Source organism: Ambystoma mexicanum, chromosome 8 (assembly GCF_040938575.1).
Source record: "Ambystoma mexicanum isolate Mex_15411 chromosome 8, UKY_AmexF1_1, whole genome shotgun sequence".
Classification (NCBI taxonomy): Eukaryota; Metazoa; Chordata; class Amphibia; order Caudata; family Ambystomatidae; genus Ambystoma; species Ambystoma mexicanum.
The window spans coordinates 1,358,313,093-1,358,337,869 of NC_090929.1; the positions used below are offsets into that span (position 1 = coordinate 1,358,313,093).

The 24,777-nt window shown below is 47.9% G+C and overlaps 1 protein-coding gene across 6 annotated transcripts in view; it reads right to left on the minus strand.

Moving 5' to 3' along the window:
- Positions 1 to 17,381: 17,381 nt before the first annotated feature.
- MKI67 (marker of proliferation Ki-67) overlaps positions 17,382 to 24,777 on the minus strand; it is a 231,321-nt gene continuing 223,925 nt past the window's right edge. For all 6 annotated transcript variants that reach the window (XM_069611472.1, XM_069611471.1, XM_069611470.1 and 3 more), the window contains one exon: positions 17,382 to 18,688. In XM_069611472.1, coding sequence (XP_069467573.1) covers positions 18,561 to 18,688 — 128 coding nt within the window. In that variant the 3' untranslated portion in view covers positions 17,382 to 18,560. The remainder of the gene's footprint in view (positions 18,689 to 24,777) is intronic.

The window sequence follows — 24,777 nt, forward strand, 5'->3', positions numbered from 1 at the left end:
CTTGCCTTCGAAGCTTTGCAACACTTTCCAACGGCCGTCGAACTCCTGTAGGGGACGCATCCGTAGCCTGCACAGCCGAATGAGGTAGATGTATGACATCATGCCAAGCAGAGACTTGATGAACCTCACTGTGGCGATCTTCAGGTCCAACAACTGTTGTACCTTGCCCAAGATGGCTCCCTACCCTCCGGAGATGCCAGGCACAACAGTGTTGAGTCGGGATCCCAGAAACAGCGCATCCTATGATAGAGTCAAGCAGGACTTCATATAGTTCACTGAGAACCACATATCCATCAGTAGGCGAACGGTCCTCACCATGTGGTCGACTGCGATCTCCTTCGAACTGGCCCGGATGAGCCAGTCGTCCAGATAAGGGTAGACGTGAATTGCCCCACAGTGGCAGCTGTGCCGCCACTGGCACCAGGCACTTGAAGGCCCTTGGCGCCTACTTAAATCCGAAGGGAAGGGCCTTGAATTGGTAGTGCTTACCTTGAACCATGAAATGCACAAACTTGCAGTGCCCCTTGTGAATGGGGGAGGAGGGGGTGAAGTACACATCCTCCAAGTCCAGTGACAGGAAGTCCCCCTCTTACAGCTGTCAGAGCATGTGCCGAAGAGTGACAATCTGGAATTTTTGGGACTGGATGTATTTGTTTAGTCGATGGTCAAGAATGGGCCTCCGGTCTTTTTGACGAGAAAGTACCTGGCGTACACTCCGGAGCCTCTTTGGGACAAGCTCCATCGCGCCTTTCCTTAGCAAGGCCCGCACCTCCAGCAGCAGCTGAGGGACGTGGTTTTCCTGCCGGGCCACCAGTGGTATTCGGGGGACACTTCCATTAAAATTCCACGGTGTGTCCATGGGCGAGAGTGTCCAGCACCCAACGGTCAGATGTTCTTCCACACACTGATGAAGTTCGCCAGCCGGCATCCCACTGGGGTGCACGGGTGGGGGCCTGACGCCACAGCCTGTTCAATACTGCTTGGACGCCGAAGGGCCGCCTTGGGGACCCTGGTGAATACTACATAGTCCTCCCCCCGAAGGCCTTGGAGCAGCCCCGGTTGGTTTCCTGGGCCGAAGAGTGGGAGGGTTGGCGGTAAGTAGCAGAGCCCCGCCGAAACCCTTGGAGGAACCTTGCTGCCTGGGGTCAAAAGGACAGCCTCAGTTGAAGAGTACCCAAGGCATGTGCCGTCTCCGTGTCAGTCTTCATGGCTTGCAGAGACTCGTCCACAGCCTTCCCGAACAAATTGTTCCCATCAGAGGACATGTCCAACACCTTAGACTGAACCGCCTGACAAAAGTTGGTGGCCTTGAGCCAGCCACGACGAAGGCAAACGTCATTGCACATGTGGCAGAACCCCGCATCAGCAATGTCTGTGGCCACCGTGATGGTCGACGTCACTTTGTCTTCCTGCAGAATTTCCAGCATTTGACTTTTTGGCGGGAAGTCCAGAAAGGGCGCGATCTTGAACCACAGCTCCCGGTCGTAGCGCCCTACGATGGCGAGGTCGGCCTTTATGGTAGTCGCCACAGAATAGATGACCCGTCGACCCATGGCATCTAACCTTCCCCCCTCCCCTCCCCCTCGCTGTACGGAAGCGTGGCTGCTGCCGAAGAAGCAGCTCAGGATTTCTTGGCCACTGACAGTCTGGAGACAGTTGGGCCTGCAAGCACTTGGGCACAGAGTCCAGCACCCTGTACTTCTCCAAGGCCTTGAGGGGCGCTGAAGAATGCGAAAACTGGTCCCCGTTAAACAGATAGGTTGATCGATGAAGCACAAGGCCCGATCGACTGAAAAATAGAGCAATACTCTTCCAAAAAGCAAAAAAACGCAGTAAAAGCTCGAGAGCCCAACGTGAGAACTCCCAACACTTGAACATGCAGTAAAGATCTTAAGATGGCTGCCAGAGGAGGTGCTTAGTTAGAGGGCAGTCATTGGCTAGGGACAGTATGACCCAGAGCTCAGTGATTGGTTGTTAGGAGCAAGACAGTTCAGAAATGAACTGAAACTGATTTTTCTCTTTACTGAGGATTCCCAGCCTGACAATGGGGAATATTCACAAGCATGTGAATCCATGCCAGAGAACTATGAAAGTCTTCTCCGCGGAAGCTCAACCCACCATAGTGGCATGTGGAGGTGTGCCCCCAATTTACAATATATTTACATACTATTTGACCGTCTTGACGACCTAGGTGTCACCTACACCAACTATGCAGATGACACCCAGATAGTCATCCCAATATCCGGGGACCACGATGCAGACACCCACTCAATGCCATAGACCTCACCATTCAAGCTTGGATCGCACAACACGGACTATGCTTAAATGATGATTAGACCAAGTTGCTGTCCTAGGCTCACAACACAGGCTTGCCAAACTTAATGATGCCTTTAGTTCCTTCAACACTGATGGTAACACCATCAAAGTTACAAATGCGGTAAAAACACTAGGTTTCCACTTCAACTCTCACCCTAAACAAATAAATGCCACTACCTCAGACACCAACTTCACATGCAAACAATTCACAACCAACAGTAGTCCTAACCAGTCTTTACTACTGTAATGCCTTTTATGTCAGTACTAAGATCCGGAATATCAGGAAGCAACAGGTCCTTCGAAATAACGCTGAGAGCCGCGCATAACATTCCGAAATCAGCACACAGTGTAAAGACTCGAGGGGGTGGGGGTATCTGTACTCCGGCTCTCTATATGGCAGTCAAAGAACATAGCACCCAAGCCAAGACTATTTGGTAAATTGTGGACGAGCAATCAAGGCTTAAGCTCTCAGGTGATGCGGGCTGGTTCTTTAGTGTAGTCCCCGAGCACCAACAAGAGAATGTCCACACACTAGGTTAGTGAAAACAGTCCTTTATAGAAATAAGGTTCACGTTATGTACACAATCACTTTGCGCTCAGGCAATACTATAATAGCAAACATACAGGTCTACGTACCACTCAACTATCAATTCCTTTGAAATGCATCAACTGCTAACAGTTCAAACAACATACGTATCAGATTGCAAGATGAATCAACAAACCACAGAAAGCAAGCAAGTTAAGCCAAGCAATGGCAGAACAGTCTATCCCACTTACATGAGACCAATGTGAGGATCCCCCCCCACCTGGGCAACCTGTAAATAAAATATATTGACAAGCCAAGTCTTGATCTGCTATAGTCTAGATTCCTTCTAAAGGTTCTACAACCCCAATGACCCTGGTTTCGGAGAGTTCTACTATGAGTCGTTGTCGGCACCTTCTGGAGTGAACTCCTTTTAAGGCAGGAGACACGTGTTGTGATTCTGTGAAGAAAAGAACACTCGTCGGGGGGAAGCAGCTTTGACCCTTGCAGTGCTCGATGACGAAAGCTTGTGAACGTCCTGTGAAGATTAGGCGTGCAGTATACCTCGACGATAGTTTGTTGCCACAGAGTTAATGAAGGGGTTTGGCCCAGCAAGGGCGCCAGCGATTGAGAATCGACCACGACTGGCTTTCGGATCTTCAACTGGTTCTTTGAGGTCATCTGGTGGTGGGAAACCCACTGGCAGATTCTCCTCGGTCGTTGATGACCTTGACTTTCTCCAGCCAGACCAAGTGGTCAACGATGGGGAGCAAGGGAGTCCTTGATTCAAAGGTCTTGGGCAATGGAGCGGTGAGGCTCCGGTCATTGAGCAGCACATCAAGTTGTCCCCGCTTCTTGGCAACACACTTCTACAGGGTTCCAGTGGTTATATCAAATCTGCAAACCCTGGTCACCGACTATTGACTTGGATGTCTGGGTGCTTCACTTCGGATTCCGCAGCAGTCCTTTTCCGGTTGGCAGCCTTTCATAGGTCCGACTTCCAGGGAGCTTTGGCAAAGATCAGCTTGATGGTCCCTCGTAGCTCGGGAAGAGGTCTCCTAGCCAGGTCCTCTCTTGGACCAGTTCTTGAAGACAACAGCTTTCAGTTGATGAAGGAATGCAGATCTTCTCATCCGGCTGGGCTTCAAGGTTAAACATCAAGTTTCTTCCGCTTCTGAACGATTTCCATCAGTGAGAGGTCACCAGATATACTGTACGGTCTCATTTACTCTGTGGGGGTCACTCGGGCAACCAATCATTCAGGGGGCATTCATGTAGGTAGGCAACCCATCAGGATCATGGTGCATTCAGGCCATTTTTCTCCATCCAGACTCTCCACAGAAGAACAAGTTACTTAACTGTAATGTTCTTTCGACTGGATGTTACTCCCACGTATTCCTCATTGCCCCTCCAATCCTTCCCCGCAACAAAACTTCCCTTGTAGTTGCAGCCTACGTTCCTTCAAGGTTAACCATTGTCCTCAATTGGAACTCCTCTTTGGAAAGCTGGAGAGGCTGCGATACCGCTGGTTGAAAGAGCCCCGAGATGTTCAGGGGGCTCTTTTCCTGCCAATTTATAGCACTCTTATGGTTAATATAATCCATCTTGAAATGGTTTGTTTTGTAATAGGTAAACCTAATGTGTGCCCTGCATAACCCAAAATTGTTCTGCTTGCCTAATCCTCGCAAGTCTGCTAATGTAAAAACTCAAGGCACGCCTTGGATCCAGCCTGTGCAATCTCTTTCCCCTTTCCCTGGATGGGGAGGAGGATAGAATGAGGGTAAGGTTATCTTTTTGTGTGATGTGGAATTCCAAGACCACCTTTGGGAGAAAATTTGGCTTCACTTGTAGAACAACCTTATCTTTGTGAAAGATTGTATGTGGAGGTTTGCAAGATATAGCTTGTAATTCTCACTCTTTTGGCCGAAGTTAAAGCCACTAGAAAGATTGTTTTAAGCGTGAGAAACTTTAATGAACGGGAATGAAGGGGTTAGAATGGAGTACCCATTAGAAATTTCAAGACTAGGTTTAGGTCCCACATTGGAACTTGAAAAGGAGTTGGGGGAAAACAGTTAACCCTTTCAGAGACTGAATCACTAAAGGACAATTTGAAGTATGAAGGCTCCTCTGCATTGCGCTTGAAGATTGACAGCGCTGTGAGGTAGCCCTTGATTGTGTCAACTTGACGACCTGAATTTGCCAAATATAGCAAAAAAGATAACTACATGAAACTACATGAAAAGGGTTCAATATTCTTCTCTACACCAGCTGCAAAATGTGTTCCAACAGCAGCAATAAAGATTTTGTTGCTGGCCTTCTGGCTGAAAGCAACACCTCGATTACGTCATCCATGAGATCCCAATCTTTGTATCTCAGCCTTTCAGAAACCAAGCGTGAAGGTTGAGGGTCTTGATATCCGGATGGAGAACCCAACCTCTATTCTGCGAGAGAAGATCCTCTTTGCGGAAGACGAATCGGAGGACAAATTGACAGGTCTAGAAGATGTACCACGTTCTCCTGGCCCAATCCATGGCAATTAGGATCATGGGTTTCCCGAAACTTCAATCTCCTGATCATTTGAGGAATGACCGGGACTGGAGGAAACGTATACAGAAGTGGAAACTCCCAATCCACTACAAACGCGTCCCCTAGAGCTCCTATCGGGGGAAATTCCCCTTGAGCAATACTGATCGCACTTCCGGTTGATACTGGTGGCAAACAGATCCACTTGAGGGGTTCCCCTAAGTGCGAAGATCTCTTGAAGGACTTCCTGAGCTAGTTCCCACTCGTGGGATACCGTGTTCTGCCTGCTCAGAGCATCCGCCGTCAAGTCCTTCTCTCCAGCTAGGTGAGCTGCCGACAGATTCCTTATTGAATTGCCCAAAACCAGAGCTGCATTGCCTCTACACAATGGCAGTGACTGTACACCCCCTCTTGTTGAGTTTGTGCATGGCCGTCCGTCATTATCAGGACATTCTTTCCCTGTACGGATGGTAGGAAAGCCTTCAGCGCTAGTCTGATCGCTCTCAGCTCTAATAGGTTGATGTATAGTCTGAACTCCAATGGAGACCAACAACCGCAGATGGTCAAGTCGTTGGCATGGCCTCCCCTCCCCGTGAGTGAGGCATCCTTGACCGTTATCCCCAGCCATGGTTGCAAAAACTGTTCTTTCAAGATGTTCTACCAACAGGCCCACCACTGAAGGTCTCAAACTACTCTGGGATTAGTAGATCTGCCATCTTTCCTGAGAATTGTGAACACTGGGTCCTTAACGCCCACTGGAGAGATCTCATCCTCAGGCACTAGGAAACAGGCTCACATGAGGCCGAGCAACCTAAAAAAGTCGAAGGCTGGTAGACGTTGGGCATTTTGAAACCTGGTGACCATCTGTAGAATATCTTAAACCCTCACCTCTGGTGGCAAGGCTTTTCCCAGGGACGTGTCCAGGACTGCTCCAATGAACTGGAGACTCCGATGGTATAATCTGTGACTTTAAGTTGAGGGAGAAACCCTGCTTGTGGAGGAAATGGCAAACAATCTAGATTAATCTGAGCTTGTTCCCGGGACACTGCTCTGATCAACCAGTCGTCCAGGTAGGGGTAGACGTGAATCCCTTCCCTCCTTAGACTTGCAGCCACAACCGCCATTAGCTTGTTAAAGACCCTCGGGCGGAGGGCAGCCCAAATGGCAGAACTCGAAATTGATAATGAGAGTTGCCAATTGCAAACCTCAGGTACTTCCTGTGCTTGAGATGAATTGGCACATGGAAGTAGGCATCCTGAAGGTCAAGATACCAACCAGTCCTGAAGCTGGAGGGCCTGAAGGATCTGAGAAAGGGTTACCATCTTGAACTTGTCTTGCCTGAGGAATTTGTTCAATTCTCTGAAGTCCAAGATGGGTCTCAATCCTCCGTCGTCCTTTGGTATTAGAAATTAGGGGGAATACCAACCCTTGTTCCTCTCCGCTACAGGTACCGGTTCTATGGCACCTCTCTAGCAGGTCTACAATCTCCTGCATAAGGAGTGGGTCTGGAAACATCAAAGAGTTGTTCCCTGGTGGATGGCTGAGGAGTTTGTAGGAAAGGCAGGCAGTAACCTTGGCCAATTGTCTCCAATGCCCAAGCATCTGACGTAACAGCCTGCCATTCTGTCAGATGTTGAGTTAACCTGCCTCCTACTGGTGTCTTATGAGGGGAGACCTGAGGGGTTTACAAGCGGCCGACGCAGATGCGGAGGGTAAAGTAGCACCTGCTGATGCAGGTTTGGTACCTTTGACCCGTCCACCACACGTTAATCGTCTCTGGCCCCTTTGAACTGGCTGTCCTATGCCTCTTCCGAATGCAGAGTAAAAAAAAGGATTTTCCACCCCCGGGATGTACTGTGGGATGATTTGGAGTTTGCCAGATTGCAGCCCCAAGTGATTTCGCTGCTGCTTTTGATGTCTGCAATTTCTCCAGGCTGTATAGAGAAGTGCCCTCAAAGGGCATATTCAGAAGTATGGTTTTGCTGCCGATGTGCAAGCCAGACTTCCGCAACCACGCAAATCTGCGGATTGTGGTACTCTATGCCCATTGGAGGGACTCGCATCGCATCCTTCCCATCCTAGATTCACGAATGCTTCTCATTCCTCCCCTTCTGGGAGACAGTCAGCCGCTGAAGCACACTCCCAAAGGGTGTGGCTGAATCTCGCTAGCGTGCAAGTGGCATTGATAGATTTAAGCACCATACTGCATGCCAAAAACACTTTTTGACATGGCATCAAACTATAATAGGGTATGCCAACTTCCTACTTGACGACGTTGCTGCACTACTAAACTCGAGTTGGGTGCTTGCTTAGATATTCAGGGTCTGAAGCGGATGGTATTTAGCGGCGTTTTTTTATTTACGGCAGGGATAACTTCAGGTGTCTTCCAATTTGCAGATATTTTCCTCTGCAAAGCAGCATGCAAAGGGACGATAGGGTACTCTTGGGGCCCTTTATCCAAGATATCAGTAAACTCATCTTGCTGGAAAGGGGGGAGCAGGTGTAGTCCACCCCATGAATTGCATAATTCTAGCCATAAGAGCCCTTTAAGTTATTTCTGCATGTTCTCCAGGTTCTGGTCTAGCAAATTCTTCCTCTGGAGAGATATCTATGCCACTGGCATCTTGTAAAGACTCTTGTAGATCTTTCAATCTATTTTCTTCGGAAATTAGTTCCTCTGGAATGGGTACTGTTCTTTGTAACCCAAAAAAGGTTTAATTGTCAGAGTACTCCCCTTCCTCATATATAGAGGATAAAGCTCTGAAATAATCAGATCTTGGCTATGGGGTAAAACCCATTTCCAGAGGAACCAAATTGGTGGTTACGGCATGTGAAAACGTGGTTGTCGAGGTAGGCTTCAACAAATCCGTAAAAGGTGTCAAGAGCGGCCTCCGTGTACTAGAGGACCGGAATCCTACTTGGTGTAGTCGACGCTACTCTCGCTGCATTGGTCTGAACCTTCGACACCTCTGGTGCCTGCGGCGTAGGAGGTTTGAGGCCTCGAGGACGAATCCGTCATCAGGGTCAACGACAGCAGGGATTTGACCGATGTTTTGCCTTTACTCGAGGGTTCATGACGCTCAGCATATTTGCTCGCTAGGTTCAACGACTCACAGTCCTGTTTTTCAGGTCTTCTCACCCAGGGTATCACCTCTAGTCATCTCCGAGGGGGTTATCAAAGACCCTAAGCATCTTTTTACAAAATTCTTCCCACTTAGTCAGAGAGCTGTTTTGTGGGGAAGGTGACCCTTTCCAGGGAATTGGGGGGGGGGGGGGGGGCGGGGGGGGAAAATCGATGACTCCTCTTCTTAGAGTGTCTCAAACTCGGAAGAGTGATGGGAACCGCTTCGAGATCTGGATAGGGAACGTTTCTTTTGACGGTGAGGAGACAAATGTCTCGACTCAGCCAAGGATAATTTTAAAGGCGTAGAAAGGAATAGTTTCTTACCTGTAACTCCATTTCTCCAGCATTGGTATCTTTCATGGATTCACATGCTTAGAATATTCCCCAACAGACTGGGAACCCTCGGTACGCTTATAAAGCCGTTTCCCCAAGGAAATAAGACACTTGTGTATCCCATCTACGTTGTTTTGGGGCCGCGCATGCATGCCCTACTAGGACATAGCGGTATAAATGCCCCACCCAAGCGGCTCCCTTCAGATTTTGACCCCTCCAAAAGGAGAATGGGGTGAAACCTAGATAGACGATTGCATTCCGGGGAGGCTGGCGGGCGCATGTGAATCCAAGAAAGATACCAATGCTAGAGAAATGGAGTTACAGGTAAGAAACTATTCCCTTCTCCAGCATTGGATCTTTCATGGATGCACATGCTAAGAATAGAATGCACAGCAGTGATCCCGAAAAGGGGAGGTGTGAATGCAATCCGTCACCCTCCTAAGCATTTGTATAGCGAACCACACTTACGTAGGATGCCAATGTAAAATACACATTGCATGCACAGATCAATACCTATATACACATATATAAATATATATACCTCCATATATACATGTCAAAATAAGCACAGCCCCTTCTTGAAAAGGGCTTACCTTATTGAAACAGATAACGCAAACGCAAGACTGCTCTTCCCATTTGTATCTCGTCCACATGCTGCCGTTCGAGGCAGTAATGGCGGGTAAATGTTTGAGGCACTGACCATGCCGCCGCCTGCAAATGTCTGTCAGCGGGATTCCTGCCCACAACGCAGTCGACGACGAAGTTGCCCTTGTAGAATGAGCTCTCGGACACTCTTGTAGCAGTTTCCCCGCTTTGGAATGACAGAAGGCAATCGTCGACGAGACCCATCGGGCCAGTCCTTGCTTTGAAATTGCTTTTCCTTTCGCCGAAGGACCATATGCAACGAAGAGTTGTTGCGTAGATGCGTAGATCTAAGTTGCTGAGTTCGATGAAGGTAACAGGTAACATTTTAAAGCTCTTTATGTACAAGGTATGTAGGACTTTTTCCCAGCAGCCGAGGGGGGGGGGGAAGGTTGGCAGGACAATGGATGAGTGCTTATGATAAGCCGTAGGAACTTTTGAAAGGAGGATTCATTGACAGAACCACTTTATCCTTAAAAAACCATCGGTACGGAGGGTCTATGACCAACTCTTGCGACTCCGAGATCCGCCTAGCTAATGTTATAGCTATTAGAAAGGCCCTTTCCATGACAAGAACAGACGATGTGGCCATTGGTTCAAAGGGTGGTTTCATTAACCCTGCTAGCACCATATTAAGGCTCCACGTTGGTGAAAAACGTTTAACTGGAAGGAAACATCCGGAACAAACCCCTCATGAAGTGTTTCACCAACCTTTCACTAAACAAGGAAGGCGACTTCCTTCTCCTCGTGAATCTAGAGATGGCCGACAGGTGTACCTTTATTGATGAAAAAGATAATCTGCTCTTCGCAAGGTGTAGCAGATACAGCAGAAGCTGTTCCGGAGTGACCCTTAGAGGTTGCACTCCCGTCTGTCCTTGACACCACGCACAGAACCTTCTCCACTTACACTCGTACGACTTGTTGGTGGAAGGGGTTCGCGCGGCTTGCAGGATCCTACGACAGTCGGACGAAATGCTCAAGGCATCAAATTCCAAAAAGTCAGGAGCCAAGCTGTGAGATTGAGACTATCTGGATTGTGATGCCACAATTTCCTCGTCCCGGACAGGAGATTGGGAACCTTCAGGAACGTTATTGGTTGATCCACTGACGGGTGAAGCAGGTCGGAAAACCACAGCTGCCTCAGCCAACAGGGTGCCACTAGGATGACGCGGCACCTTTACTGCGTATCCACTGCAGAGTTCTCTGTATTAGAGGGAACGGAGGGCAGGCGCAGAGGAACTTGTCTGTCCACGGGAAGGAGAAAGCTTCCCCCCAAGAGTCTTCCTGTGGCCACCTGCTGGCATACATTCTGCGTAGCAAAGAGATCCAGCGGAGGCTGTCCCCATTTCACGAAGACCTACGACAACTGAACGCTGTTTATCTCCCATTCGTGAATTTGGTCCATATTTCTGCTGAGCGCGTCCGCTTGCTCGTTCCGGAAGATGAGCTACGATGGATATTGTGTTTCAGAGCCCAATGCACACCTTCTGAGCATCGGTGGAAAGGGTTCTGGATCGCGTGCCCCTTGCTTCCTCAAGTAAAACCTCGTTGTCGGTCAATATTCTCACTGTGGTCCCTCTGATGTGCGGCAGGAACGACTTCAGGGCCCAGCGCACTGCTCTCAGTTCCAGAACGTTGATGTGCAGGAGAGATTCCCTCAGAGACCAACGACTTTGCGTTTGTAGAGTGCCCATGTGTGCTCCCCAGCCTGTCGGGGATGCGTCCGTCACTATGGTTAGCCGAAACTCCGGCTCCTGTAGGGGTACCCCTCTGGATAGATTCTGGAAGCTCTGCCACCACTGAAAAGCTAGTAGGAGCTCGTCATCAAACAGTCAGTTTGTCCAACCAGAGCCCTAGGGCCTGCGTCCAACAGTCCGCCAGAAACTCCTGAAACGGCCTCATGAACAGGTGGCAGTTGCCCACCAGAGGAATCGAGGATTTCTCAAAGTTTACCGCAAACCCCAGCCGTTGTAAGAGGTGCATGGTGGCCTGTAAACGTGTGAGTCGACATAGGGGAGGACCCCCCTCACCAACCAGTAGTCGAGATACGGGTATACATGGACTTGCCTTCTCAGCCAGGCTGCCACCGGCGTCAAACATTTTGTGAACATTCTGGGAGACGATTTCAGCAGAAAAAGAAGTACTGTAAACTGGTAGTGAGTCCATCCTACCACAAACCTTAGGATCTTTGTGACGCCGACACATCGGTATGTGGAAGTACGCGTCCTGCAGGTCCAGAGACGCCAGAAAGTCCCCTTCTGGAACCAATCGGATCACTTCTTGGAGCGTGAGCATCTTGAACTTTGGGCTTTTCAACGTTTTGTTTAGATCGCGCAGGTCTAGAATGGGACGCCACTTTCCGTTTGGTTTTTCCCCCACAAAGTATCGGGAATAAACCCCTTGACCATTCTGTGACGACAACCAATTCTATAGCACCTTTTTGTAGCATAAGTGCTACTTCCTGCTGCAACACGCTCAGATGGGGTTGAGCTACAAACACCGGTGGAATGAGTGGAGGGTTGCTTTTGAATTGCAGGGAATGTCCGTATCTTACAGTGTCCAACACCCATTGATCCATTATTTGCTCCCATTCGTTGATGTAGCACGATACCCTGCCTCCCAGAACATTCCGATGCCTGTCATTGCTGGTCCTTAGTCTGTTTATCCCTCGTCGAGTAACCGGTTCTCTTCTAGAGGGCCTGGTAGTCCCGGCATCGTTTTGCCGCTTGAGAAGCCAGTCTGTATCCCTGGGAGGGGTATGCTGGCCTACTCAAGGAATTTCCCAATGAGACCGGAAACTTCTACCACTTTGTAGGGCCCCCAAGGAACGCACTGTGTCCGAGTCCTCCTTCAAGCCCTTCAGGGCCTCGTCCACCTTCTCGCCGAACAGAAGGTCTCCCTCAAAAGGCATATCCAGCACCTTGTATTGCACCTCCGGTCGGAAGTTGGTGCATTTCAGCCATGCTTGCCTTCGGAGAACCACACAGTTATTCACCTGTTTAAACCCAGATTCCACGAGGTCCACCGCAATGTTTATGGCATGATTGGAGGCCTCTTCACCTTCTCTGACCAGTAACATCGCCACCTTACGATGTTCTTCTGGAAAATGCTCCAGCATAGGAGCCAGTCGATGGCACATCTCCCTGTCGTATCTGGCTATTATGGCCATAGAATTGGCCGCTTTCACTGTGGTAGCACATACCGACAGCACTTTGCCGAAAGCATCCTGTCTGGCATCACTTTCTGGGGGTGGGGGGGTTAGGTGGTAGTTGTGCACTGTGCTGGGTCCTCGCCTTTCTCGCCGCCGCTGCCGACACCACCGAGTCAGGAGTTGGTTAGGAGGAGAGACACTTGGGGGTAGCCTCTGGGGCCTTGAATTTTTCTCCAGACGACCTTTTATCGCCAGTTCCAAGAAAGGGTGGCGCATGGTCTGTAATCCCTCCTGCCACACATGATCCAGGATGGGTACTGAAAACACCGACCTTCTCCGCTTTCCCATGTGGTCGAAAAGAAAAAAAAAAAGTCCTTTTTCTCCTCTTCCTGGGCCAGCCCGAATTCTGTATAAACCTTGGCCATCATTGTCTGAAATGAGCCAATGTCGTCCGGGGGGGGGGGGGGCTGAGCTGGGCTTTTCGGGGTTTCTAATTCCGCTTCAGACTCCCAGGTTGGATCCCTGGAGGAGGAAAGCGAGACATCCGATAAGGCTCTACTGTCCGAATCCATCAGCTCTCCTTCCTCATGGCGTGGAGCTGAGAGGTCTCCACCCGCAGGCACTGCCGTGGGGGTTGGCAGAGGTGGCTGACGAGACGGGCCCGGGTCGTCGATGGCCGACCTAGCCAGAGTTCTTTGAGGTAGTCTCTCGTCCAGTGTCTTCAGCAACATTTGCAACGTGGATAAGACCTCCAGTGACAAGAGTGACTGCGGATTGAGAAGAGGGTTAGACCCCGGAATGCTCCCGGCCTAGTAATCCCTCCTAACCAGAGGTCTGCAGGGCCAGCTACTCACATCCTCTTCCGAGGACACCGACAAGGCTTCTTGCTACAGTAGTGTCTCCGGCAAAACTGGGTCGTATACCTCAGGTTGCCAGGCCTCTTGCGGGATCTCCGTCGACAAAGCTAAAGCTGGCCCCGTCGGTCAAAGAACGGTTGAGACCACTTGCCAGTGGCAGAGAAGTGGTCGATGACTGCCCTGACGTCAACAGTGGTCGTGCAGGTCCTTGAGGCGTCTGCCTTTTCCGAACTCTACCTATGCTTCTCTGCATCTCGACTCGAGGTCGATCTAGGATGATCGCCCAAGGAGGATTTTGATTTTTCTTTTGTCTTTTTTTGTCGGAGGAGGATGACGAGGCTTTCTTCAACAGACTCCTTAGAATGGCTTCGATGATTCCTTCTCCGCCGGTCGCAATTTCTTCACCGGGGGTTCCGACGCTGTCGAGCGGCGCGGGGGCCCTGAAGATGGACACAGAGGTCACGCTGCGTGTGGAGCCCACCTCCGAAGGCAGGTATGCCCCCGCTCCGTCGTTTAACCATGCCACAAGTCTTCGATCTTTAAGTCTTCTGGGAGAAGCCGTTACATGTCACACTTGTCTGCCGAATGACAAGGGTGTAGATAATATATGCAATCCATATGTCCGTCCCCCTCCTACACCTTCAACCCGCACGTAGCGCACGGGCAGAACAGTGCTTTCCCCCGACATCGGGAGAAAACTCCAAAAGCACAACCTAGACAAAATAGTCGACTACACGAGGTGCTCGCACTACTTTGGAGACGGTTGAAATCGTAAGGGAGCCGCGGGGGCGGGGCATTTATACTGCTACGTCCTAGTGAGGCATGAGTGCGCAGCCCCAAAACGATGTAGATAGGACACAAGTGTCAAAAGTTTTCCTATGGGAAACAGCTTTAAGCGTACCAAGGGTTCCCAGTCTGTCGACGGGGAATATTCCAAACATGTGACTCCATGACAGATCCAAAGCTGGAGAAGTTAACAGCCTTACCTCTTTCTAACTTCCCCTTACGCTCCTTCAAGACTTTCGCCGTCATGGACATGCAGTCCTTACATTCCGAACACTGATACTCTGATCCCAGGCACCACAAACTGATCTGATCCTGTGAGAATCCGTTAGACATCTTTCCAGAATCGACATTTTTGAACCCGGATGGTGGCATTGATGGTTTGGACGAAGATGCCATTGTAGAAACTTTAGATTTGATGAATTCTAAGAATAGCGTATAACCAAACGTTGCGAAAAACAAAACTGAGCAACGGACGCTGCGCCAGACTTTATACCTATGGTGACACCAGCGCCGATACGGAGGCCTTCGAGGGACACAGACTCGGGGGGACATCAACACGCAGCGCTTACTGTGAATAGGAAGTGGATTTATCAAAGATAATGAATACGTGGGAGGACAATCTATTCGAATGTGGTTTTGGACAAGCACTCAGCACTCCACACTGCATTCATACTAGTTTCAGGCAGGGCTGTCTCAATATGTCAAACACCAGGTACTAGACACCCATAACATGAAATGTGTATTTGTCACTCCATTTCACCCACGTCCCACCCCAAGGGGCGTACCGACAGTCATTGGGAAGGCTCCAGCCAGTCTGGCATGGACTTCCCACACAATACCATATATGAAACTTCCAAACAGTCAGGGAGGGGGGGGGGGGGGGACACAATCAGGGCTTCCCAGGACTTGAACAAGATAACAGGTGAGAAAGCAAGAGGCCACACGGGACATCTGGTCTCCAATCAGGAATCAACTGATTCCAATGGCAGGACCAGGGCATCCAAAATGGAGGCTACTCAGAGCACCTGTCAAGTCAGCATGGAGCTGCCACCAGCCCATACCCCGCTCTGTGGGCCACATCTGCCCAAATACATAACTAGGAGTACAGGGTTGTACCCCTACCCCTGGGTGCTGTAAGAGTATCCCAAGGATCTGTTCACCAAGACCAAAAAGAGGAAGAGATGCACCGGCAGGAGTCCCACATGCACCCCTGCACGGAAAACAAGACCGAACATACATGATGGGCATAAAGGACAAGGAGGCCCTGTCCCTCCGATGCATTTCCAGCATCACAGTCAGCAATAAGAAACACTGGCTGCCGGTACATGAACTCATGTTCAAATCACTCACCCTTGCCCACAAATGTCTCCACTGGATGGCCCCTGCCTACCAGACAAATTCACCATGACCGCATGCAAGACAGACGATCTACCAACACCTCCTTGCTATTCCCAGGTTCAAGCTCCAAAAAGCAGGTGGTACCCCCCCCCCCAACCCGGATTGCTAGCAAACTGGACCTCACTGCTGTTCCCACACAGCAAAAGAATCCTTCTTGATATTCTGTTAACAAGGCTTTGAGTAAAGGCTTGCATTTTGTTAACTAATGCTCTTATGCCACATCCTCAGATTTCGCATTATGCACCCAACCATGCCACAGCCCCCTTCCTGCCCCCCTTAAATGACTAAATACTGTATATTCCATTTCTTTCTGTACTGCTAATACCATTCATTATGTCTGTCCTGTATATACACTAACAATTGTAACTTGAATATACCTCTTCTGTAAGAAAGCGCCCAGTTGCCTGCTGGCTTTGCGCGCTATACAAGCCTCAAAATAAATTAAATTGCCGACTATTGCCCTCGATCCCGTTGGATCCCTTCTTTCGATGTTACAACCTTATCTGTCGCCCTTTGATTGTATCCATTGCTAGGTCCGGACTAATACTGTGAATTGCTATTGCTAGACATCAACCCCAACACCGCTTTGCTTTCTCTGGCTGGCTCTTAAAATTAGACAGGTTCTACACAGTTGGTTCTTCAGCTGCAACCATGGTAGACTTGAATCCATTTCACCTGACTAGGTCAATCAAGATGGATTTTGCAGTGTACTCCGAAGACTTAGGAGGGGCATTTGTGTGCCGTCCTCTGGTCACTTGGGTGTAGCACTTTGCAGTGGGAAGCCTGTCATCTGAAAGGTTGGACCACTACTATCCTATCTCCTGCTCATGGGATGCCTCATTTACTGCTGTTTGGCTTCTTTTAGGGTCATCTATTGGGACCATCTGCACCTAGCCACCTGCTGCCTCCCTCTCGAGTGAAGGCAGACTGCTCTACCATTGTTAGCCAGAGAGCATGCCTATCTTTGTTGGAACACCCCCCCCCCCTTTAGGATGGTTACACACAGATCTGGGAAAAAAGTAGATCTGCATTAGACAAAGGACCTTGCCATCCATAAGGAAGGTCAGCGCAAATTAGTGTGGCTAAATGGTCTTTAACAATGCACCTTATGATGCAGTTGCTTTGAGGCCCAACTTTAGAACGCGTAGTTCGCACAACCAACTTGCTTGGAACCTTATTTTCCTTGAAAAGCACAAACCAGAGGTTCATAGATAACATGGTCACAGAAGCGCATTGTGCACGATTATGGATAAAACTAAATTCCTACAAGTATACTAAAATTGAATGAAGGTGGTCACTTATTAACCTCTATCTTGCCTTGAAAGTGCAGCAGGGAGAACACATCTTGCATTAAGAACTCAATTTACTATCTTCGTGGACACCACCGTAAGAGACTAGAACTTCTAAAACATCCTGTTTTAGGCCATCAAAATCTGACTTTAGATGTGTTGCTTCATTTACAAAGGTGTGCATAACAAACACCCCTGCGATTAGTCTTTGGTGGAAGGCACTTCAAGCACTTAGAATTTGTCTGGGTAAAATATGTGACCTGGATAGAATCTCAAACAATTTAGTGGACTAGCAGTGCTGGTTTTCAGTTGGGAAAGCAGATTAAACACCATAAAACCCTATGTGTTGCAGGTAACCTGGGTTAAACATTCAATACAATATTTTGAGCATTGAAAAGACATTACTTTTTAAAAAAGCATTAATCTGGACCGAGAGGTGTTTCAGTTGACTTATTTAATACACCAAGCATAACCAACAGAAACATTCTGGTTTGAGTGAATGACTCCTGACTTTGTATTTTGGCATCCATATTTTCCAGATGGCAAGAAAGCAAGATGTGGGCATGTTGAGATCCCAGGCGCCAACAATGTAACTTAAATTGCATTTAAATTCACTCCCAAAAAATCTGAATTCCGTAACAGGTGTAAATAAAAGCAATCCCCAACACTATTGGTCCTGCTTTGGAGCACAAAGCATCAAGAAAGATGCTTTTTTCCACAAGTCAACTGTTAAGATTTACAATATATGTATATATGTACACAATTTACAGGAGTTGAGTGAAGTTGCCCATTTAACAAATTTTGAAAATAATTATGAACAGATCAAAACAAATTGCCAGTGCAACCATATAAAGCACTGTCACAAAGAATAAGTCAATTGAGACACTGATTCAGTGTTCCCCTACTTAGAGCCATGTATTGGTAGGTTTGGCCACTATACAATTTTACTAATCCGTTAATATGCAATTCTTAAAAAGACTTCCAAAATAAGGGTTTGAGCTAGAAAACTAAATTGGCTTTTTAAATAGTTTGTTACATCCAGCTCTTGGAACAATACATAGAGTTTGCATTTTAAGACGGTTCGTAATTTTAGCAACAATAAAAAAAATCAAATGAAAGCTATGCATAGGACTCCATGGACAAGCAGCAAATGGCTCGGATTACAAAGCTGAAAATGCCAGGAGTTTAAATAACTACTTTTGGTAAAATCTCTAAAAAGTAGAAAATGGTGATCAGACAGGAAATCAAATTTTCTAAACATCTTAAGTCACTCAATACAACCATATCTTGATTTCCAATTTAAAAAGGCAGACATTCATAAAATCACAAAAGAAACCATAATTTACAAAATTTAATGACTGACATCCATTTTAAATCTTTTGCGTACAATCAGTACATTTTAAAAAGTAAAAGATTATCCATGTGAAATCTACCTAAAAGCATCTTTCAAAATACAATTAAAAACAAAATATTTACAAAGTCACCCTCTCTCGAGGGAAAAACATAAGAGCAACAAATTGGACCCCCAGAGCTCCTACTCCCACCAACAGGCTATTAATAAATCAATTTCCTTAAATAAGTGCAGAGTCAATTATAGAGAAGGAAAAAACATCTGCGTCTATCTTTTTGTTCGTGCTCTGGTTCTCTTTGGGGTTATGTTGACAAGAGTGGTTCCTTTCGTTTTTTGCATCCTTTCACTCTTTCCGAATCCTCCTCTTGATTTTGGAATTCGACCATCGTTTAGTTCTGTAAAAATAGACAGTTATAAGCAACACATTTGGGCCAAAGCAAACAAGAAACTACTAAAAGATTAATTCTAAAATTGCATATGTGAGTGAGCACGATACATTCCGAGTTTAAGACTTTACTATGAAAACATTACATTGTATTGGCATTTTAAAAGACATGTCTAGGTGCTGGTAATGTGGGTCACATTGAGCTCAGACAAGAATATGCACAAAAGCCACCTTTGAAAATGTTACATATTGTGGCAGTTCTGTACTCTAGTTATCTTACAGCCCAGCCATCACACAGGACAGCACACCTTGATGTAGTCCCTACGGCTGGTCTAACATGGCAAAATAATTGGGGAACTCTTCAGATGGGTTGAAAGGTGTTGGATAAGATTTTCATATCAATGATAAACCTGACCTGTGTCAACCCCAGAACATGTTGGACTAGTGTTAGGGAGAATGTTCATTTGTGCCGATTCCCTTTAACCATAGAGCCCCCCAGCTCTTTTGCATGTTACCCCTGAATGAGTGGGACTTATTTCTCTCGTGATTTTTCTGACCAAGATCTGAGTTTCACTGTTTAATGGAGTCTGGTAAACTATAGGCATCCGTTTCTTGAATTGGCAACACCTTTTGTGCAGTGCCACGCCTCTTGGACTTCTCTTAATGTTGGAGTTTTCTTGGGTGAACTGCTGTTCCCAAGAATAGTAAGATGTCTTACTTGTGGGTACACCACTGTATGTGGAGTGCTGAGGGGGTTACATAGTAACTCCTTAATCCACTTCTCATGAAAGGAACAAGTTACAACTATTGTTCTCACATGCTCATGAATATTCCGTCAGGCTGTGAATCCTCAGTAAAAGAAAAACGTTTTTCACTAACTGTTTGCCTCCTGTAAACCCATCACTGAACCCTGAGTCATACTGCCCCTAGAAAATGACAGTCCTCTCCCTAAGCCCCTCTGGCAGCCATCTTCAGATTTAGTAAGCACGTAAAGTGGCAATATGACAAAGAAGAGCCGCAGAGGGGGAGGAAGGAGGGTTCATGTGAATCCAGGCCAGACCCATGCTGGAGAATAGTTTCAATTAAGTAACTTGTTCCTTCTCCAGCCTGTGGTCTGGCATGGATTCACATGCTCACGATTAACAAATACATAGCAGCACAACATTACACAACCACAGGAGGGGACAAGGCTCAACAGAAGCAATTACCTCTGGAACAGACTCACCTCAAGCAAACAGGTTGTATAGCACTCCCTGGCCAACTCTTGACTCCTCTCTGGAATCCCTGTTGACGCAGTAGAACTTGATGGTGTGTGTGTGTGGACCTCCACGTAGCAGCCCTGCAGATGTCCAGCAGGTGCACATCAGACAAACGCCGTTGTAGCAGCAATCGCCCTGGTGGAATGCGCTCCGACAGCCAAGCAGCAGTCGGTTTGCCAACCGGTGACAGCCGGAGAGCCATCTGGAAATGGAAGCATTGGACAGTGCCTTCCCATGGATCACAGGACCAAAGTTTAAAAATCTGAGAAGTTATGGAAACTTTGCGTAGGCCACAAAACTTCAGCGCTCTAGCCACATCTGGCGAGTGCAAAGTCGGCGACGAAGGTGTTGGAAAAAACACAAGCAGCACAAAGGGCTCGTTCAGATTAAAGCCAACGGCACCTTCGGCGTGGAAACTAAAGTAAGGTGGTTTACAGGAGAGGGCCTGGATCTCACCCACTCGTCGTGCAGAGATGATGGCCCCGAGAAAAGCAGTTTTCATGACAAACCTGAGTGGAACAGAACACATAGGCTCGAACTGAGGTCCCATGAGCACATCACATTGGGCTCCCACGCTGGGGCTGGAGCTTTCACCGGCAGGAACGAGCGGAAAAGTCCCTTGGCAAATTCTTTGACCAACCAGTGCGGCCACAAGGAGGGTCGGCATGGGGATCTGGTATAGCGGGGATGCCTGCCAGATGGATGAGGGAGGCGTGAGCCAGCCCCGATTTGGCCAACGAACGCAAATATAGAAGTACCCGAAGGGCCTGGACCCTCAGAGGGTCTATATTCTGGGAATGGTACCAAATAGCAAATCACTTCCACCCCAGTCCCTAGCATTTCAAAGTAGACCATGCTCTAGCCTTGCCAAGAACTTCTTTGCAGTCTGCCGGAAGATCATAGCCACCAAATTCTAGCGCTGCCTGAGCCAGGCCTTCAGGTTCAGAGACCCTGGATTAGTTTAGTTTATTTATTTATAAAGCGCAGCCAGGCCCGGGCATAAGGGCGCGTAAGGTAGAGCTGGTTACAGGGGAGCAGTTAAACAGTTACGTTACAGGAATGTTAGTTACATACGTGTGCAATAAAAACAATACAGTCAGCCAAGTTCCATAATAGTTACAGGTAGGAACTGGCATAATAAGCAAGTGCATATGCAGAAATAATAATTCCAAGTGATTGGCCAATGTCCAATAGGCTAAGGTTAGGCTGTCAGGAGTCGTGTTATGGAGCCAACACTTCGTGCTATGTTTGAACCGGTTAAATGAAGGTTCTGCACGTAGATGTGGGGGGATGGTGTTCCATAGTTTGGATGCTTGTACCGGGAAGCTAGCTCCACCAGAGTTGGAGTTTAAATCTCGGTATGGTCAAGGTGTTAGTTTGGGCTGCTCTAAGAGGTCTCAAGGCGGAGTGTGGTGTGAAATGGTTAGTGAGGTATGCTGGAGCAAGGTTAGCCCTAACTTTGTGTGTGAGGGCAAGCGTTTTCAGGGATATTCTATGCTTGACAGGGAGCCAGTGTAGGTTACGTCTGGTCTCAGATGTTTGCTTTTTTGGGGATGTTAAGGGCAGCTCTGATTGCATTGTTTTGGACTACTTGTAATTTACTAATATTTTTGTGGCTGGTGCCCAAGTAGAGGGCGTTGCAGTAGTCTATTTTGGAGAGGACTAGTGCTCTCGCGAGAGTGATACAGTTGAGTGCGGAGATGAATGGTCTGCATGCAGTGATAAGCTTGCAAGTGTAAGCAGCTGATGACGCTACTGCGTTAGTTTGTTTAGAGGGGGATAAGGTAGCATCGAGGTAAATACCAAGAGTTTTAGTGTTATTAGAGACTGAGATGAGATTGCCATCTATGGTAAAGGCTTTGAATGAAGGATTGAGATTTTTAAATTTGGCATGAGTGCCCAAGATGATCAGCTTGGTTTTATAGTCATTGAGACACAAGCCATGGTGTGCCATCCATGCTTGTATAACGGAGTATATTTCATTGAGGGTCGTGCTGTCTATTTCGTAGTCACCCGTGATAGGAAAGAGTATCTAGGTGTCGTCCGCATAGTTGGTATACGTAACACCCAGATAGTCTAGGATATCGAAGAGGGGTTTCGTGAATATATTATAAAGTGTCGGGGACACGCATGAGCCTTGCGGGACACCACAAGGTACTGGGGCCGGCTCGGCGGAATCTGTGGGAGAGAAGACCCTCATGGTTCTGTTCACCAGGAACGAGCTGATCCATGCCGTGGCTGCATCTGAAAAGTGGGCTGCGGATTTCAGGTGTTGAGTGTTTGATGGTTAACCAAATCAAACGCTGCTGACAGGTCAAGCAACAAAAAGGAGTGCAAGTTTGCCATGGTCTTTCAAGGTTTGGATCTGGGTGGTAAGGTCAATTAGTGCAGTTTCCGTACCGTGTCTCGGTCGGAAGCCTGATTGCCTGAGCCCTAGGAGATTATTAGCTTCTAGATAAGCCTGTATTTGTAGGTAGGCTGCTCTGTCCAGTATTTTTAATAGGAACGGTACCGTCGTTATTGGTCTGTAATTAGACGGGTTGACTGGGTCAAGCGTAGGTTTTTTGAGGAGTGGAATGACCCAAGCGTCTTTAAGATTGTCAGGAACTATTCCAGATTTGAACTAGGCATTGATGAGATTGGTGATGAACGGCGCCAGATCGTGTGCAGCTGCTTTAACAATCGGGGCAGGGCAGGCATCACCTTGGCAGTTTGAAGGTTTTAGTTTCCTGATGTTTTCTACTTCCCACGTTGAAAGGGGTGAGAAGCTGAAAGGTTTACAAGTCGTCTGGAAGGTTGGAGGTATGTTAGGAAGTTGTTTGCGGTTAGGGTCTGCAGATAGCACAGATTTTTTTGCGTTAATTTTGGATTGTAGACGAGCTATTTTATCTAAGGCGGCTTTCTGGATGTTGCTACACCATAGTGTGTCAGTAATACCTTTGTCAGTCGGGGCAATAGGGGATTCTAATTCTTTGATTTTGAAAAGTTTTTTAGTATTGGATTCCGCTTGTGTAATCCTTTTGTTATAGGAGTCTTTTTTGGCGAGGAGTATGACTTCTTTGTAGCTAGAGGATACTAGGGTTAGTTCAGATTTGTTAGGAGCCGTGGGGTGTTTTTTCCAGAGTGCCTCAGCGGCTCAAGGGCGTTAGTGTCTTTAGGATCGTTGAAACCGAGGTTAAAGTCCCCAAGTAGGATGGTTTGCGAGTTAGGTTTGGTGTTTATGGATATAAGAGATGCAATGTCCTCTGTGAAAGAGGAGATGGTCCTGGTGGTCGATAAATGAGGTGCACGGTGGCCGTGTGGTTAGGTGAGAGGGGTAGCTTAATTGACAAGGGTTCGGCAGACGGGATTTGCTAATCTTGGATGATTTTGATGTCGAAGGTATTTCTGTATATGAAGGCAAGTCCGCCTCCCTTTGTTTGAGTGGTGTTTGTCAGATCTTATAATGGCATAATCATTAGGTATTGCGAGGGCCAGAGATGGGCCGGATGCGGCATTAAGCCAGGTTTCAGTGACTGCGAGGACATCAAGGTTTTCATAGGTTATAAAGTCAGCAATGTCGAGAGCATGGGCAGGAAGAGACCTGGCATTCACTAGTGCTGCTTTGACGAGTATCTTTTTTTAGGTTTTTTTCAAATGTTGACGGTGGATTATGGGCTAGATTATTGACATCAAAGGGAGGAGCAGCGTGATTATGCGCATGATGCGAGTGTTTCATGGTGCGGGCCCTTAGTCTGGAGTTCCTGCTTAAGATACTAGGGTGGTGAGAGTACGGGGAGGTGGGAGGACTGGTTCGGATGTTCAGACTAGTATTTCTCCAGTGTGCTAGGGTGGAGCGAGCCTGGGTGGGTGGTGAGTTCAGTCTAGAATTTCTGATGGTGATAGTACAGGGTTGGTTAGGTGTTGGTTTGGAGGCAAAGTGGCGTATCCAGAGTGCTGGATCATCCAAGTATGGATTTGCGGGTGTCATGGTGCTAGGCCTCAGGGAGGAGGTGGTGGGTGCCATACCTAATCTAGTGGAGGTGTGTTGTTTAGAGTGTAGGTTGGGCTGACTAGACCAATAACTACTGTAAGTATACAGTAGGTGGATGAGCGTTGATAGGTACCAATACATGATGTTTAAGGTGATACTGGTACACAGGGTGACGGGGGTGGTCTATTAGCGAACAGAGGCACAACATAAATTGATTGAATTTGATCGAGGAGTAGCTATGCAGGGCATCATAACAAGCAACGTGGTCTGTAGGCGACCAAGCCACAACTGTAAATGTGGTCTGATAGGCGACCAAGAGGCACAACACAATGGTAAATGTGGTCCGATAGGCGACCAAGAGGCACAACATAGACCTTAAATGCGTGGATTAGTGATATGTGGATTGTCCAGTGTTTATAAGACATCCAACCATCATGGTCCAAGGGCGGCATCAGTGAGTGTTTGCTAAAAACAGATGCGTAGGCAGCAACGGTGTTCAGCACGCTGCACGAGCTGGGTGCACATCATGTGATTAGACACGAGCTAGGAACACCCTAGGAACAAGTTTGCGTCTGGCTAAGATCATCCAACATGTGATAGGAGGATGTGCCATACGAGTGTAATATACAGTGAACAGAGACACGTGGGGCTTCATATGAGTGCAGGAATAAGGGCACAAATCTTACCAGAGTGTTCACGTAACTCTGGCCAGTCAAAGCCTGCTTGGTGGTGGGCGGCACGTGTGTATTGTCCTGAAAGCAGCAAAGGTTCCTCCAAGGTCGCACTATGAGGAGCGAAGCAGTGTCCCGCGCCGTGCCGCTAGGTGCGGACAGGGGCAGACAGGAGGGGCCTTTGGCTCACGGGCCT